The 16,904-nt window shown below is 47.4% G+C and overlaps 1 protein-coding gene across 2 annotated transcripts; it reads left to right on the forward strand.

Annotated features, from left to right (window-relative positions):
• Positions 1 to 6,578: 6,578 nt before the first annotated feature.
• Cimip5 (ciliary microtubule inner protein 5) lies at positions 6,579 to 16,050 on the forward strand. 2 transcript variants are annotated; one of them, XM_048439756.3, is made up of 4 exons: positions 6,579 to 7,090; positions 8,628 to 8,667; positions 8,769 to 8,984; positions 15,838 to 16,050. In XM_048439756.3, exons 1-3 carry the CDS (start codon positions 6,876 to 6,878, stop codon positions 8,958 to 8,960), a joined length of 447 nt encoding a protein of 148 aa, XP_048295713.1. In that variant the 5' UTR covers positions 6,579 to 6,875; the 3' UTR covers positions 8,961 to 8,984; positions 15,838 to 16,050. The 2 variants fall into 2 exon arrangements, with proteins under 2 accessions (XP_048295713.1, XP_048295714.1); XM_048439757.3 differs by lacking the exon at positions 15,838 to 16,050 and adding an exon at positions 10,738 to 10,889.
• Positions 16,051 to 16,904: the final 854 nt, after the last annotated feature.

Raw genomic sequence — 16,904 nt, forward strand, 5'->3', positions numbered from 1 at the left:
AGTTTCTGTGTGACTTTTTTGGTTCTGGGAGGCCAGGAAATGAATGGGCAGTCTCCCACAACACGCCTAAATGCCTATGTAACCAGATGAACTTTACAAAGCAATTAATACACTTTAGTGAGAAATGCTAATGAACACTTCTAACCCAAAGTATGTTTTTAAAAAGTGTTCTTTTCTTTTCCCTTTGCTGTTTGTTTTGTTTTGTTTTGTTTTTGAGACAGGATTCTCTGTGTTGCCCTGGCTGTGCTGGAACTCCCTCTGTAGACCAGGCTGGCCTTGAACTCACATAGATCCACCTGCCTCTGCCTCCCGAGTGCTGGGATTAAAGGTGTGCACCACCACCGCCCAGCAACCCTGAACTTCTGCTCCTCTGTCCCCACCCCCCAAGTGCTAGGCTCGCTGACTTGTGCCCGATGCCCAGTTTGTACAATGGAGACAAACCCTGGACTTCATCCATAGCTCTCTATCACCCAAGTGATAGTCCCAGCCTGCAACTGTTACTTTAACTAACTGTGGGAGAATTATTAACCATCTTCTAGAGGTTTAATTGGAATTAAGTTATATAATGTCCACTTGCTGAAAATGATCTCGAAAGCTCCTGGGGAACAAGAGGAGCAGGGACGTGTGCTGTGTGATGTTTTATTCTTTACTCTTTTGGCTTTTTGAGGGGCCCAACACCCAGCTCCCAAATAAATCACTCACGGAGGCTTATTCTTAGTTATTCAAGCCTTAGCTGGCTTGTTGCTAACCAGCTTTTCTTAACTTAAATTACCCCCCCCCCACACACACACACACACAACTTTGCCCCTGGATTTTCATCTTTTCTTACTTTGCTAGATCCTGCTTTCACTCATCCTCTGTGGCTGCCTGGGCAGGCTGACCCCTGATGTCCTCCTCTGCTGCTTCTCTTGTTCTTTTCCTCGGTTCTCCTATGTATCCTCTCTGCCCGCCTACCCATGCTTCTGCCTCGCTATTGGCCGTTTAGCGCTTTATTAGACCAGCAGGTGTTTTAGACAAGCAAGGAATCACAGCTTCACAGAGTTAAACAAATGCAGCATAAACAAAAGTCACACACCTCAAAACAATAATCCCCAATAGGAGTGTCACCCAGCTGTACCCCAACCCTGCAGCCTGAAAGAAGCAAACGCCTTCTGAGTCAGTGCGGGTGGATAGGCGAGCTCTCCTTAGGCCCTTCACCCGCCTCCTGCACCTTGGGCACGTCACTAAAGCCCATGATGTTTCTTTGTCCTCCTTGAAGGTCGAAGCTGACACATGTCAAATGCCTGAGCACTGCAGGAACCGGTCACTCGACAGTTTGGATTTAGTTCAGTTTGGTTTTGAGATGGTCTCGATAGATAGTCCCAAAATGGCTTAGAATCCACAATCCTTCCTTGGCCTCCTAGGGATAAAATATGAACCAAAGCAGACTAAGAGATGGTCTGATTCATAACATATCTCAGGAGGACCCAAACAGCAGGACCGCATGTGGTATTCTGTTGCGGCAGGTTAGCAAACGGATTCGTAATCCAAGAGAGACTTTAAGGGATTGTGTCTGCCTTCTAACAGTCCTTCACAATGGGCCTGTGGTTCTAGCCAGAACCTAGGCTAACCCACCTGTCTGGACTCACAATACTGTGCTCTTACTCTCTCTCCTACCCATCAGGACCATTTTTAGAAGCCAATGAGATTCCCCTAAAGAGTTTTGCTTTAACTCACATAGAGAAAAAGGCATCATAGTAGTTGGATGAGAGAATTCAAGCATAGGGGGTGCTGAGGCAGGAGGATCATGAATTGGAGGCCACCCTGAGCTATATAACAAAAACCAGTCTCCAACAACAACAAAAAGAGTAACATTAAAACTTGATTGAAATGTGTTGATCCAAATTAATTGTACTGAGAAGGAAAAACACAGAGTATATTTTGAATTATTCAATGATGTAGGTTTTGAAAAAATATTTGCATGCCTCAAAGAAGCAGTGAAGGAAGTGAGAGTTCTCCCATAATCCCAGTCCCTAAGAATATTCTCCAGATAAAGACGGTGACAGATAAGGCGGTCATGACTCCACCTTCTCCCTGCACACTCAAGATGCATGTAAAAGAAACAGAGACAGAAACATGGGAGCTAAAGAGGATTCTATTCATAAGTGAATGGAGCATGTGGGTTGATTTTCTTTTTTATGATGTTTTTATGATGTTTTTATGTGTATGTATGAGTGTCTAAATGAGTCTATTTTACCTGCATGTGTATGCAGGTACCCAAGGGGTCCGAAAGAAGGTTCGGATCACCAGGAAATGGAGCCACAGAGCATGTGAGTTGCCTGTTGTAAGACTTGGGGACCAAACCTGCGTCCTCTGCAAAAACGGCCAGTGCTCTTGACCGCTGAGCTGTCCCTCGGGCCCCTGTTTCCTTTTCTGGGTTACTAATACAAACATTGTTGCAGAGAATGATCTCAACAGCTACATGTCTGAATGAAGCTTTGTTTTGTTATGTTTGGTTTTAGTTTTTGGTTTTGGGGATTTTGTTTGTTTGTTTGGTTAGGTTTGGTATGGTTTTTGGTTTTTGGAGACAGGGTTTCTCTGTGTAACAGCCCTAGCTGTCCTGGAACTCGCTTTGTAGACCAGGCTGGCCTTGAATTCACAGAGATCCGCCTGCTTCTGCTTCCCGAGTGCTGAGATTAAAGGCATCTACTGGCACTGACTGGCCTGAAAAGAGTTTTTATACAGAATAAATGCTTGAAAACACTAAAAGGAGGGGCTGGAGAGATGGCTCCGAGGTTAAGAGCACTGGCTGCTCTTCCAGAGGTCCTGGTTCAATTCCCAGCAACCACATGGTGGCTCACAACCATCTGTCATGAGATCTGGCGCCTTCTTCTGGTGCTCAGGGACACACGCAGGCAGAGCACTGTATACATAATAAATAAATACATCTTTTGAGAAAAGGAAAATGCTGTGGTGGGTTTAATGCATGTCCTCAACTTTACCCCACACTTGTGCCACCACAGGTGGGTTATTATCAATATTATTACCTCTCCCCTGAACATTATGGTGGTTTGAGAGAAAATGGTCCCCATACACATAGGAGGGAGTGTGTCCTTGGGGGGTGAACTTTGAAGCTTCAGAGGCTCAAGCCAGGCCCAGTGGCTCACAGACTCTTCCTGTTGCCTACAAACGTAGATGGAGAACTCTCAGCTCCCTCTCCAGCACCATGTCTGCCTGCACGCCACCATGCCTCCCACCATGATGATAATGGACTAAACCTCTCAACTGTAAGTCAGCCCCCAATGAAATGTTTTCTTTTATAAGAGTAGCCTTGCTCCTGGTGTCTCTTCACAGCAATAGGAACCCTACCCGAGACAATTATGGTCCAGAGTACTCACTTCCAAGGTACACAGATGATATAAATGAGCCAAGATGGCTTTTGTAGTTTGGGTAGGAGGGGTATACGATTCCAGTTTGGCTCTTTCCTTTTTAAGTGCTTGATATCTGAACTGTCAACTTGACTGGCTCTGAGGTCACCTGGGAGAGACGCCTCTGGCAGTGTCTGTGAAGGGCGATGAGGAAGGCATGCGCACACTGACCCAGTTCTGTTCATCCCGCAGCAGACTTAGTGCAAGCCTCCTCAAAATCCCATGGTGCCCTTTAATCCCAGCACATGGGAGACAGAGGCAGGGAGCTCACTGTGAGTTCAAGACCAGCCTGCCTACAAAAGGGAGCTCCAGAACAGCCAGGACTGTTGCACAGAGAAACCCTGTCCCAAAGAAACAAATGAAAAACCTCTCTGACTCATTATTTGTGATGACGTGGACAGAATTGGAAGCCATTCTGTTCAATGAGAGACTACGCCAAGCACGGAAGACCAGTCCACCGGTTCCCACTTGCTTGTTGGATCTAAGCTAGTGAAATTCAGAGATGTAGAGAGCAATGGGGAGGTTGCCAGGGGTTCAGGAAGGGGAGAGCTAGGGGACACCAATCGAAGGGACAAAGGCTTATTAGACAAAAGAAATGATTGTTATTTTGGGGGGCCTCTATGAATGTAACATGAGAAACAGCAAAAGGAAGACTGTACATTTTGAAGCTTTAAACCATAATTTCCAATGACCGCATCACAAAAAAATGATGTGCTTGAAGCTCCACCCTGACCTCCTCATACCTGCTGTAGCACTCGGGTGCTCCGCACTGCAAACAGATAGATAAATGTAAACATAACAAAGAACACTATATGAGATGATAGATAACATCCATGTGTTCTTCATCCATGGAGAAGGCTTCAAGTCAGCCCTGGCCTGGCCCCTGCCCAGGCTGCCAGGAAGCTGTGGGTCTTTGCTCAGAGTTAATAAGTGTGCATCTGGGAACTCGTTCAACAGACTTTAAAAACAGCTAACTTCCAAAGTTGGGTTTAGTCCGTGTGTCTTAGAGGAGACCCTAGCAAGCCTTCTTCACCTGGCCCTTAACTCTTATTACCACGCCCATCGGATGACTAGCCATGGCTGGAACTGTGTGTCTCGAGATAAGCATCACCCTTCCGAGGGGTCACAGTGATGCCAGCCTCAGCTATGACTTGTCCCTGTCCTGGTGGTTCTAATTCTGCATTTACCTGGGTGCTCATGACTCATCAGCACCCACCATGTGCAGAACAAACTCCCAAACATCTCTATATCTGGTTGCATCCGCATCTGACCTACAGCTGCCAGCTGTGGCCCCTCCCCTCCATTCTCTCTCTTGTATCTAAGGCTCTGCATGCCCCTATTATGTCACAGGCAAAATCCTTCTCAACTGTGAAGACCAAACCCCTGCTGCCTCTTTCATAATGAACTTTATGAAACACACATGCCTTAGGGTCCCTCTTGCTGTGAAGAGACGCCATGACCACAACAACTCTTATAAAGGAAAACATTTCATTGGGTGACTTATAGTCAAACAGACCTGGGGCTGGAGGAACTGAGAGTCCTACATCTTGATCCAAAAGCAACAGGAAGTGAACTGTGACACTAGGCGTACCTTGAGCATAGGAGACCTCAAAACCCACCCCCACAGCAACACACTTCCTCCGACAAATCACACCTACTCCAACAAGGCCACACCTCCTAATAGTGCCGCTCCCTATGAGCTTATGGGGACCAATTACATTCTAACTATCACACAATGTCTGCTCAGTCCAGAGAGGGAGCCTACAATAGAAAAGAGTGTGGGTACCGTAAAAGGCCAACTAGGTGAACCACTGAGGTTTAGGGGGTTCTTTAAGGAGATATGGGTGAGAGGCTGCTTACAGAGATAGTGACTCAAAGACAGCTGTGTCACCAAAGCCCACCCCAGCACAGATGACAGCTCACAAAAGCTGAGAACCCGGAGCACAGTGCACAGCCTACAGGCAGCTCAGCAGGTTGGGGAGTGTGTTTTCCAGGTGGCTCAGTTGGTCTGAGCCTCTTTCAGGTAACTCTGGTGGCCTCTGGTTCTTCCAGGCCACTTGGCTGGTCTCAGAGTCTCATCCATGCCACCCAGTGGCTGAGCCCCAGGCACCAAAGTATCCCTCCATTTTGGGCACCTCTGTCTTCACTTGGTTGCTTCTGCTCTCTCCTGGCAGTGCAAGGACTGAGCACCTTGCCTTGCAGGAGCCAGGCACAGAGTGTCAGGGAAGGGACAAGGGGAGTCTATCAACAATTCCTTCCAGGAAGCCCCATGATGGTGAGGACGAGAGGTGGAGAGCCTGGAACAGAAGGGATGGGGGTGTCTGAGTCTGAAAAAAAAAAAACAAACCCTACTGGTGTCACTGAGGGAGCTGGACTGCTCAGGATTAGAGAAGAAACAGAAGTGGAGGGTTCACACCAGGACCCCCACCCTAAGTCCTCAGTATGCCTTTTATGATGGGCTAAACTCAAGGCCACCTGACATTCACTTGCCGCTGATTGATTCTTACCTGCTGATTGGATTTAGGAAAGCCTTCCGTGTGGTCTGGAGTGTGGCTCGGTGCCTACAGGTGCTGCCCACGGGTGGTTGGGAAGAACAATGACGGCGCTCTCTGAGCTTTCAGAACTTTGGTGTTCTGTCTAGTTATGTTAACTTGGCCCAAGCTAGAAAATGCCTCCATAAGATCCAACTGTAGGGCATTTTCTTAATTAGTCATTGATGGGGGAGTGTCCAGTCCACTGTAGGTGGTACCATCCCTGAGCTGGTGGTCCTGGTTCCCGCGAGAAACAAGGCTGAGCAAGCCCTCCTCCACGGCCTCCGCATCAGTTCCTATCTACAGGTTTTAGCCCAGTTTGAGTTTCTATCCAGACTTCCTTCATTGATAGACTACGATGTATAAGCCAAATAAACCCTTTCCTCCCCCAAGTTACTTTGGATGTGGTGTTTAATCGCAACAGTAGAAATTCTAACGAAGACAATTGATAAGATGTCTTCACTTTCTGCCCCGGGCCGCACATTCCTTCTGTGTCTGGGTCGCGTCCCCTTGGGAGCCTGCGGTGTCCACCAGGGGGCAGCACAGGATCGTACTCCGCTCACCTGCCCACGCAGCTCTCCAGAGCACCGCCTCCTGGGAACCTAGCGACACTGTCCCGCCCTCCGCCCCAGGGGAGGAGCTAGGCAAAGCACAGACAGTCTGCACCCCACAGAGGGGCTCAGTTATCCTCCGCGAGCTTTCAGCGGGGTCCACCCCCTCCCTTGTGTACTCGGGAGCCGCCTGTTCCCTGGGCGACAGTCAACACAGACAGGACTGCAAAACACATTTGGGTCCCAGCCTGAAGAGTTCTGTCCCCAGCAGTCACTCTGAACTCGGGATCTGGTGGGAGGACCTTGTGCAGGCTTTCCTGGGTTAAGAAAAGAATCTTCGTCTCATTTCTCTCTTTTTCTCCCTCTCCTGCTTTCCCCAGTCCGCTATGGGCAGCCAACACACTGGACTCCAAAGAACCACGTCATCCAGGTACCGACCGCCCCCTACTAGGCCTCTTGCCTTAGTTTCCAGGACCCAGGATGGCCCTGCAGCAAGCAGAGGTCTTGCTGGTGGCTGCCAGGGTACCGCAGCCCAGGGTGTACAGCAGGACCAGCTGTGGAGGGAACTTGTGGAAGCCGAAGTTCGAGGCCAGCAGCGTTGGTGAGTGTCCTGTCCCCGCTTCCCTTCTCCTCCAGGCCTCCCCACACTCCCACCTGCCTTTGAGTGTGGGAAGGTGCTGGGAAAGGAAGAATATATGGAAAAGAGATTAGGACAGGGAGAACATTAAAGTAGGGTGTGAGGGAGGGTCTGAAGCCAATACAGGAGCCCAGGGCTTCAGTCCCAGCAGGTGGCTGGGAATATAGACACAGAGGGGGCCCTGGTCCCATCTCCTAGCAATCTCTCCAGATAGACATGGCCGATTAGATGGGAAGCTGGTGTTGGGAAACTAAGCTCTACCTGGGGAGGAATGCTGGTCTGGGGGTGGCAGTGGGGGGCCTCCTTCTTGCCTTCATTCAACAAAGGATACTCATGAGCCTTTGTGGGCTGCCAGGGGAAGCTGGGTAGGTTTGACCAGGGTTCCAAGGGGGCCTCCCTTCCAGGACCCCCAGAGAAGCAGGTAAGTAAACTAAGCAAGGAGGGACGATGCCTCCGAACTGTATGCCCAGTTTGAGTTTGGAGTTTGTAAGACAAACAAAACCGAAGGCCATGGAGTGGTGAAGCACAGTAAGGAGGAAGATGGCTATGGAGCGACCACCCATGCAGTTGTGAAAGTGTAGCTAGAAGTTTCTGTCCCGCCTAGTCCCACAGCCGGTCAGTCCCAAAGAAACACACAGAGGCTTAGATTTATTATAAACTGTTTGCCCTATTAGGTCAGGCTTGTAATTACCTAGCTCTTACAACTTCAATTAACCCATAATTCTTATCTATGTTTAGCCATGTGGCCTCATATTTTTTTCTCAGTGAGGCATTCTCAGCTTGCTTCCTCTACATCTGGGTGGTGACTGCAAACTGAGCCTTTCTTCTTCCCAGAATTCTCCTCATCTGGTTGTGCCGCCTGAACTTCCTGCCTGGCTACTAGCCAATCAGCATTATATTAATCCAATACAGGTGACAGATCTTTACAGTGTACAAGAGCATTATCCCACAGCGGAAAGTCTAGATGAAGGCTCCCCAAACGCACGCGCTGTTCAGGGCTTTGCACGTGGTTGCGTTTTTAGTTTCTTTTCCTCCCTATTTTCGTCTGGCCATCAAACTCAAGGCTTTGGACAGGCAGCAGACACTCTGTCATGGAATTTATCCCCATAAGCAAATGCCAGTTAAGATCACAACAAGACCCTGTCTCAAACAAACAAACAAAATCAAGGTCATCTTCAGCTACATAGTGAGTTCTAAACTAACCTGGACTAAACAGACAAATGAATAAATAAGGAAGCTAAACACGAAGTGTTAAACGTATAACATCTGGAGTAAGAATTGGTGGAAATTACAAAAAACAGATAGAAAAAGTCACTGGCCACTCTGTGGGCTGCTCCCTAAATATAACATGGGCACTTGGCATTATTATTGGGGTTACATAGCATTTTAACTCCTCCATGATGATAAAAAAGACTTCAAGATATGGTGAAAGTCATTCTTCAAAATATTCCAGAAAACAAAGCAAACAAACCCACTCACATTCCTGTACTTTCCTTTCCAGGGCTGAGAATTGGGGTTTCCTGAAAGACTATGACCCTTTGGTAAGGCAGCACCCCCTCCAGAAAGCTGCTTACAGTGTCAACATTCATTCTTTCTTCATATCTTCACGGGGCCAGGGACCTGAGGTGTCTTCTCTCCTCAGGGAAATAAGAAGGAACCTGAGGAGCTCCCTGAAGGCGTACCCTTCTTCTCAGACACACTCCCCAGCTCCACGAGCCGGGAGGTGGGCAGTAGAGTGGACACGACCCTGGGGAGAGCCCTTACCCACATGGATTTCTTCTTCACGGAAGGCACGCGGAAGAAGAAGCTGGAGGATGAGCTGCAGCCGGTGTAGGGATCTCAGGACGGACCCCAGCAGGTAGGTGTGGAATGGACAGAGTCCAGGAGGCCAGAGTGTGTGTGCTCTTGGGTCAGTCTCTTCTGGGGCAGGAGGAGGATTCCAGAAACACCCCTAGGACCACAGAACCTCACTCAGCCCTTCTGCTGGGGTAAGGACCCCAGACTTAAAGTGGGAACCCAGTGTTAAAGGTGGGAACGAATTTAATGGGTTCAGTCTGACTTTATAACCATGAGGTTGCTTACAGTTTCTGCCTCTGTCTGTCTGTCTGTCTGTGGGTGCTGGGGCACCTCAACCTGACTTCATGCATTGGGAGGAGGCGGGGCAAGCTGGTAGCACACGGCCTTGGGATCTGACCCAAAGGCTGCTCTTGGTGCCGCCAATTTGTAGGTGGAGGCCACTTGTTCATTCCCGGCTGCCCAGACCATGAAATAATCACAAAGAAACTGTATTAATTAAATCACTGCTTGGCCAATCACTTAAGCATATTTCTGGCTAACTCTATCCTAAACTAACCTGTATCCATTAATCTGTGCATCACCATGACATCGTGGCCTACCTGCAAAATTCTAGCATGTCTGTCTCTGGTGGAGACTACATGGCTTCTCCCCGACTCTGCCTTCTTTCCTCCTCTATCTGCTTGGAATTTCTGCCTTGCTCTATTCTGCTAAGCCACTGGCCAGATATATTCATTAACCAATAAAAGCAACACATATACAGAAGGACTTCCCACACCAGTCTGCAGCCTTCTTTCTGGGAGTCTAAGGTCAAAGTGAGTTGTCCTGACCAATTCAAGATCACAGGAGCGATGGCGGCTCAGCAGCTAAAAGCACTTGCAGAGACCTAGGTTCCATCCCCAGCACCTGCCTCGTGGCTAACAGTTATCTGTAACTCTAGCTCCAAGGAATCCAGTGCCCTCTCTGGCCTCTAAGGGCACTTGAATGCACAGACAAATACACAGACATATACACATAAACCTAGAAACAAAACAAACAAACAAAAAGCAAACGGAAGTCAAGGTTCACTTCAGCTGCAGGTGGTTTCCCTCAAGCACACTAGAGGATCTCATAAAGACTTCTCTAATCTGTCTCCTGGGGCATGGGACCGGGAGCCCAGAACTGGTTCCCAAGCCTACAAGCACAGCCATTTATAGATGGTGCAAAGTTTAAGCCCAAATCACCTTCTTCACAGGTATTTTTGTCATTAGCCAAGAAGTCTAGAAGCCAAGGCAAGTGTCTGGGCCAGACTGGTCAATTCCCTGTGATGTCTGACTTAGGGCAGCGATACCCATCCTGGCCTTCATCTCCATAGTCAGAGGATGGGCAGGAGAGGGGAGGAGACAGGTCTCAAGGCTATCACAGGGCTGTTTTTCTCTAGAGCACACTGGTCAGAAGGGAACAAACAGAACAGCTCACCGCCTCCTTTCCCATGCATAGACCTTGACTGGAACACCATGCTGGAGATCTTGTCTACATATCTCTCAGTTGTTTGAACCAAGAGGCTCCTGGAGTACAAGCTTCTCTCTGCTCATCTGTAACATGAGGGCCGGCTTGTTGGGGTTTCTATCCCGCCCCGGTACCCCACAGCCGGCAAATCCCAAAGAAAATCAGACACAGGACTCTATAAGATTATAAACTGATTGGCCCATTAGGTCAGGCTACTTATTAGCTCTTATCACTTATGTTACCCCATTATTCTGATCTATGTTAGCCACGTGGCTTGGTACCGTTTTCAGCTGTCAGCTTACATGTTGCCTCTTTGGTGGTCTGTGCAGGAGTGGCAGAGGAACCTCCTTGCTTCCAGAATTCTCCTGTTCTCATTGCATCACCTCTACTTCCTGTCTGGTTTTTCCCACCCATACTGCCTGCCTGGCCAATCAGCGTTTTATTAAAATATGATTGACAGAATACAGACAATTCTCCCGCATCATTTCCCTCTTTTTTTTTTTTAAACAAAGGAAAATACCCATAGTCCATTTGTTGGGAATGTGGGCGTAGTATTTTAGGCTACTTCCTGCTGGTTGGGGGCGCTGATGATCTTATGGGGACCTAAAGAAAATTTAGAGTTAAAATCAAGTCCTGACTGAAGTATCCTGTGAGTCTTGATCATCTCAGGCAGCAGTCTTGAATCTGTTCTGGATGTAGAACTCAAACATCTGGGCCATCTGTTCCTGTCGGAGATTTCTCAGGTGGCCTTCCTTGATCAAAGATGATTTTTCTTAACTCTGAATAAATCCAGAGCCTCTCATTTTCTGTGGGAACAAAAGCAAAATCTCTTCTCCAAAGTAGCATACCTTTTTGACTTCAATTTTGAAGCAAAGGTATTTTCAAAATACCTATCTTGGATTAATTCTACAGCATTTATAAACAAAAGTCTTTTCGCAGCTGTTGCTCCTTCCTCAGCATTTAAACAATATAAAGAGTATAATAGCATACAGTATCAAGATTCTCTGTTTATTTTCCGTCTTTATGCAACTTTATTTCAACCTCTATTTCTTTTATTTTTACTTTTAACTTTTGGCTTTTTGAGACAGGTTCTCTGTATATATCTTTGTCCTGGAATAACTCTGTAGACCAGGCTGTCCTTGAACTCACAGAGATCCCTCTGTCTCTGCCTCCCCAGTGCTGGGATTAAAGGTGTATGCTACCACACCTTGAATTCACAGAGATCTGTCTCTGCCTCCCAGGCATTGGGATTAAAGGTGTGTACCACCACACCCTATTTCTCCCTTTCTTTCTTTTTTATTTTTAATGACTTTAACCTTTATCCTGCATATATTTTTAACAAACTGTAAACTCTTTAGAGGTTTTCTTCACTCATCTCCAGAGTACCAAGAGAGCCGGAAGGAGAGAATGCCATACTGTGTCTGCGTGACTCTGCAGGTCGCAGCCCCCCCACACTCTCCACCCCACATACTGCCACCCCTGTCACATTTCAGGCTCTTCAGGAAGGTGTCTGCTTTGACCTTCACTGCCCCACCCACGGGCTAAGGAAATGGCAATGGAGGGTCCGGCCACCAGTGCCTTCTGTCTTTGGGACCAGAACAAAGAAGGCTGGATGAGCCAGGCAGCCAGCCTCCAGGCCTAGACATGGGGAAGAAGCACCAGAGCTCCATGGCCTCACTGGAATTCCTAGGGAGCTTTATCTAGACAGTCAACCAGAGCAGCTCAGAGTCCACAGGCCGGGCAGCACCAGGGGTCCAGAAGGGTCAAGTCTGGAAGCTAAGGCCCACAGCAGGGCAGGAAGGAGCCCCTTTCACTCTAGACCACTGCTTCTCTGAGCATCTCTGCCTCCCTCTGCTCTGTGATAGACGCTACCCCTACTTCCAGTGATAAAGAATGACCGCCTGCCATGGAGACACAGAGTGACCCTTGGGCATCTTCCTGTACTAGACATGATGAGGTAGTGTAAAAAGACACATGAGTTATTCTGAGGGTGCCTATCCACCAAGTTTAGAACAATGTCGATGTCAGCATGAAGGAAAAGTAGATAGAGGGCCAACCCTGGCTACACCCCTGACTCATGTGCACACACAAACACACATACACATGATTAAAAAGAATTGCATTTTTTTTCAAATACTGAACTCTTGAGAATTACCAAATAAAGAACAGAAATATCGTCATTTTAGGCCCAACACTCATAACTAATGTAGGTATGAATTAATAAAGGCCATAGAAACCTTAGGTTAGAGATTCAGAGGGACCCCCATCAGGAGAAGGGCAGCTGACACAATGTACCTCCCAAAATGACACTCTGGAGCTATCCAAGGAGTTCTCCCTTGAGACAGAGTATGTGTGACCCGAGAGCTACCAGGAAAGGACAGACGCACATCCTTGCCACTTCGTGAAAGACAAAGGGAGCTGAGGCAGTGGCCCAGGTGAAAGGCAGCCCAGGCCAAAGAGACTCTAGAGCACGCCGTGGGGAATAAATGCCGGAGAACAGGCGCACGGTGCACTACACCTGTGACATAGCGGAGAACAGGTTGGTCATGCTGCGCCGGTGTAGATCCCGGCTTCTGCAACTGAGCGGGAGTCAGGTAACTGTTTGTGGGGTCTGCAAAAATATGGTTGCAGTAAGTGTGCTGGACATGCCATGACCAAAATTAATTCAAAGACAAACATGAAATGTACTCCAGATGTTTCTGGCTGTGCTAGCCAGTTGTAGCCTGTGACTTCACCATGGCTGTGCCTCTGAATATACAGTGTGCGTGATTTGTAGTTAGCAGGCTGTCACACCACACAACCTCAAGAGATGCTACCTGCAGCAGGACATACAGGCACATGTACAAGACTTGGCACCTACCCACACATGTACACACATATGCATACACATACACACACGTACACACGCCACACATACACATGCACGCCCATGTGTACACACATGCACATGCATACACGTGTATACACATGCACACACACATGCACACAAACACACAATTGCTGCTCTACTTGACTCAAGTTTCATTTTTAAAAAATGTGTTTGACTTGTGATTAATTTGCAGCAATTTCTAAAATAGTCTTAAACATACAGTGTCATTTTGTGTTAGCTATTCATGTAAAGGGGCATTCTCAGTATTGGAAGTTATAAAATCAAAATATCAAAGGGCTGGAGAGATGGCTCAGGGGCTAAGAGTACCGGTTGCTCTTCCAGAGGACCAAAGTTTGATATCTGGCACTCACTTGGGAGCTCACGATTGTAGCTCCAGTTCCAGGGATCCAAGGTCCTCTTCTGACCTCCATGGGCATCAGGCATGTATGTGGTACAAGACATATATGCACGCAAAATACTCACACACATAAAATAGAAATTTTTTTTGAGTTAAAATAGAAATTTTTAAAAATTTAAAAATTAAATAAAAGAAAAATATCAGTCAACTCTGAAAAATTTTGAAAATGTTCGATTTTCCATCATATCAAATATTGAACCAAAATTTAATTCTGTGTGTGAAAATAAACAAAACCACCTCAGTATGCAAATTAACTTTCATCTTTAATAAATTATAAACTATGTGTAAACCAAAGAATTACTTTGAAAAAAAATTTTGATTTGTTATCAACTGGTGTTTGACTTATACAGTTTTTTTTTTGTTGTTGTTGTTTTTTTTTAAGTTCAAGAATGTTTTTTGTTAGAGTTTGAGAAAAGCAAGGGCAGGCTCACCATTGATCTTGGGAAAAAGGAACCATATCCTTTATTTAGTAAGTAGCCACCTGGTAGCCCAGCAGCGGGTGTGATGCAAGAAGTGGGGGAGGGGAGTGTCTGGGAAAGGGAGGGAATCCAAGTGTCTGGGAAAGCATGCTTCCGAAAGAGACAGAGAAAGAAAAGACGAAAGGAAAATTATCCAGGCTGGTTCTACAAGTTGCTGCCTGATCACAGCACCTACGTCCTCATCCAGGGTCACAGGGACCTGTCTCCGGTGAGAGGTGCTGTGAGTGGGAGGCGCTTAAGAAGCTCTGAGTAGAGCACCTTAGTTTCCAGGGGCCATGCCCACCCGCTAAGTCACCTGATGTCTGCAGCCCACTGGCCAGTAGCTTATGTGTAGTAATAAATACAGGCAGGCAAGCCACGTGCAGAGCCTAGATGACATTCCTATAGGGTTAGACAGTTGTTTACCTCTATGGGATTTGGAGTCCTTTTGTTTTAGCTTTTACCCTCAAAATGGAACAAACTGCTACATTGTAAAATGGAGTTACTCAGGGCAAGGCTGAGCTAGGAGGCTGTTTGCTTTACACAAGTAAGTAATTTATGCAGTAAATAACTCGGACCAGAGCTGGCTCTATCATATCTCTGTTCTCAACTACTTTTCTTAGGTACAGAATTGCTGACTCAAGAGTGACATAGCCAAAGCGCAGAGAAACACACACACACACACACACACACACACACACACACACACACACACACACAAACAACACACCCTTCATAGGAGCCTTTTGACTTCTTCCATGAGAAGGGTGAAGGCTTTGGTGAGGACTGGAGGCAAGGCGGAAGGTGTGTGCTGGTGCATGGTTTACAGCCCAGAATTACCGCAGACTAGCTGTGCATCTGTGTGTGTGTGTGTGTGTGTGTGTGTGTGTTCAGTCTCATAACCTTGTGATCTCCAGAGGAAAATGACCCCCTCTTCCAACCTTCTACCTAAATGGGCCGTGCCCAGTTGTGTTATTTCTCCCAGAGAGATATATGGCGGCACCAATTCATCCCAGGCAGGGCGCCAACAGATTATAGAGTCCGCCCAGTGAGTCTATTGGGATTGTTTATTGGGTGTTGATTCAAGAAAATTGCATCACTCGCTGGAGTCAGGTTGTCCCTGCTCCCTGCATGTAACTTAGTTTCCCTACTATTTACAATTTGTAACACCCTCCCTATCCCCACCTCCCAGTGGTGATCATAGCAGCCTCAGCCCTCCTTCCAGAGAGCAGGGATCCAATCTAGAGGAAACAGCAGCGCACTACAACAAACCCCTTTTGGTTTTTCGAGACGGGGTTTCTCTGTGTTGCTTTGGAGTCAGTCCTGGAACTAGTTCTTGTAGACCAGGCTGGCCTCGAACTCACAGAAATCCGTCTGCCTATGCCTCCTGTGTGCTGGGATTAAAGGTGTACGCCATGACCGCCCCGCAACCCCTTTCCAATAAGTTACCTATTAACTCTTTTTTAAAAGACTTATTTTATATATACAGTGTTCTGTAACATGTATGCTTGCACGCCAGAGGAGGGGCCAGAACTCTTTACAGATGGTTGTGAGTTACCACGTGATCGCTGGGAATTGAACTCAAGACGGGCTGGAGGAATAGCCGGTGCTTTCTTTTTCTTTTCTTTTTTAAAGATTTATTTACTTATTATGTATACAATATTCCTTCCATGTATGCCTGCAGGCCAGAAGAGGACACCAGATCTCATAGATGGTTGTGAGCATCTATACCATGTGGGAATTGAACCTAGGACCTCTGGAAGAACAGTCAGTGCTCTTAACCGCTGAATCATCTCTCCAGCCCCCACCTATTAACATTTTTGAGGCATGTATGTTTGTATTCTCAGCGGTGGGAAGGTTGAAAGAAAGAGGATCCCTGGGGTCACTTGGCCAGTTAGCCTCGCCTGTTTTGTGAGTTCCAAGCCAGTGAAGGTGTACGGTACTCCAGGAATGACACCTGAGGGTGTCCATTTGGCTTGCGCAAGCGCAGGTTCAAGCGCGTTCTCACGCGCACACAACAACAACAAAACACTAATAATAAAAATAAAAAGAGAAGGGAAGGAAGGAAAGAGCGAGCTCTCACATGATGCGATGGAACAAGTTAGAAGTCCCAGCAATTGCCAAAAGGCGGAGGGAAAAAAACAGAAGTTCAAAAAAAACCAGCCTGGGTCACGTGACCCTGCTTCAACCCACCCACTATAGGTTCTGGATTGGAAAGAGGGCAGAAACAGGAGGGTCCGAGTTGAAAGTCGGCTTTGGTTCGCGCTGAGTTCAAGGCCAGACAGTCTGCTCGTGGGAGACCTTGTTTCAACAAAACATAACAGGAAAAGGAGCCTCCGGGTTTAGGGAGCAAGTTCATTAAGGAGATTAGCCTCCCCTGTTGACTTCTTATACCAACAGAAGGCTAGCTCCGAGTGACTGGGTTTCAGGGGCCTCGGCGTCCTCCGGCTTCTTCAGGCCAAGTCTGGGAGAATGCTGACGAGTTTGAACCAAAAAAAAAAAAAAAGTTTTAATTTCTGAAAGGTTTAAAGTACAAGGATTAATTTACAGAGAGTGGAAAAACACTCGGAATCGCCTGAGCGGTAGGCCCTGTGCCCACCCAACCCCTGGGGAGGCTGGTCTGTCCCAGCATTTCCATTCCGCTAGAAAGGGCACCCGTGGGTGGAACCCGGAAAGTGAATCAGCAGCAGGCAGAACCCGGCAAGGCAGGACAGAGCACAGTCACCACCCCGGGGCTGGGAGTACCCGAAG

This window comes from Myodes glareolus, chromosome 6 (genome assembly GCF_982192425.1).
Source record: "Myodes glareolus chromosome 6, mMyoGla1.1, whole genome shotgun sequence".
NCBI lineage: Eukaryota > Metazoa > Chordata > Mammalia > Rodentia > Cricetidae > Myodes > Myodes glareolus.

Excerpts from the sequence above, each read along its gene's own strand:
- Cimip5 (XM_048439756.3), top strand. The coding sequence starts at position 6,876 with ATGGGCAGCCAACACACTGGACTCCAAAGAACCACGTCATCCAGGTAC. Across the intron at positions 7,091-8,627 it reads GTTCGAGGCCAGCAGCGTTG|GGCTGAGAATTGGGGTTTCC; the intron begins GTGAGTGTCCTG and ends TTTCCTTTCCAG. Across the intron at positions 8,668-8,768 it reads TGAAAGACTATGACCCTTTG|GGAAATAAGAAGGAACCTGA; the intron begins GTAAGGCAGCAC and ends TTCTCTCCTCAG.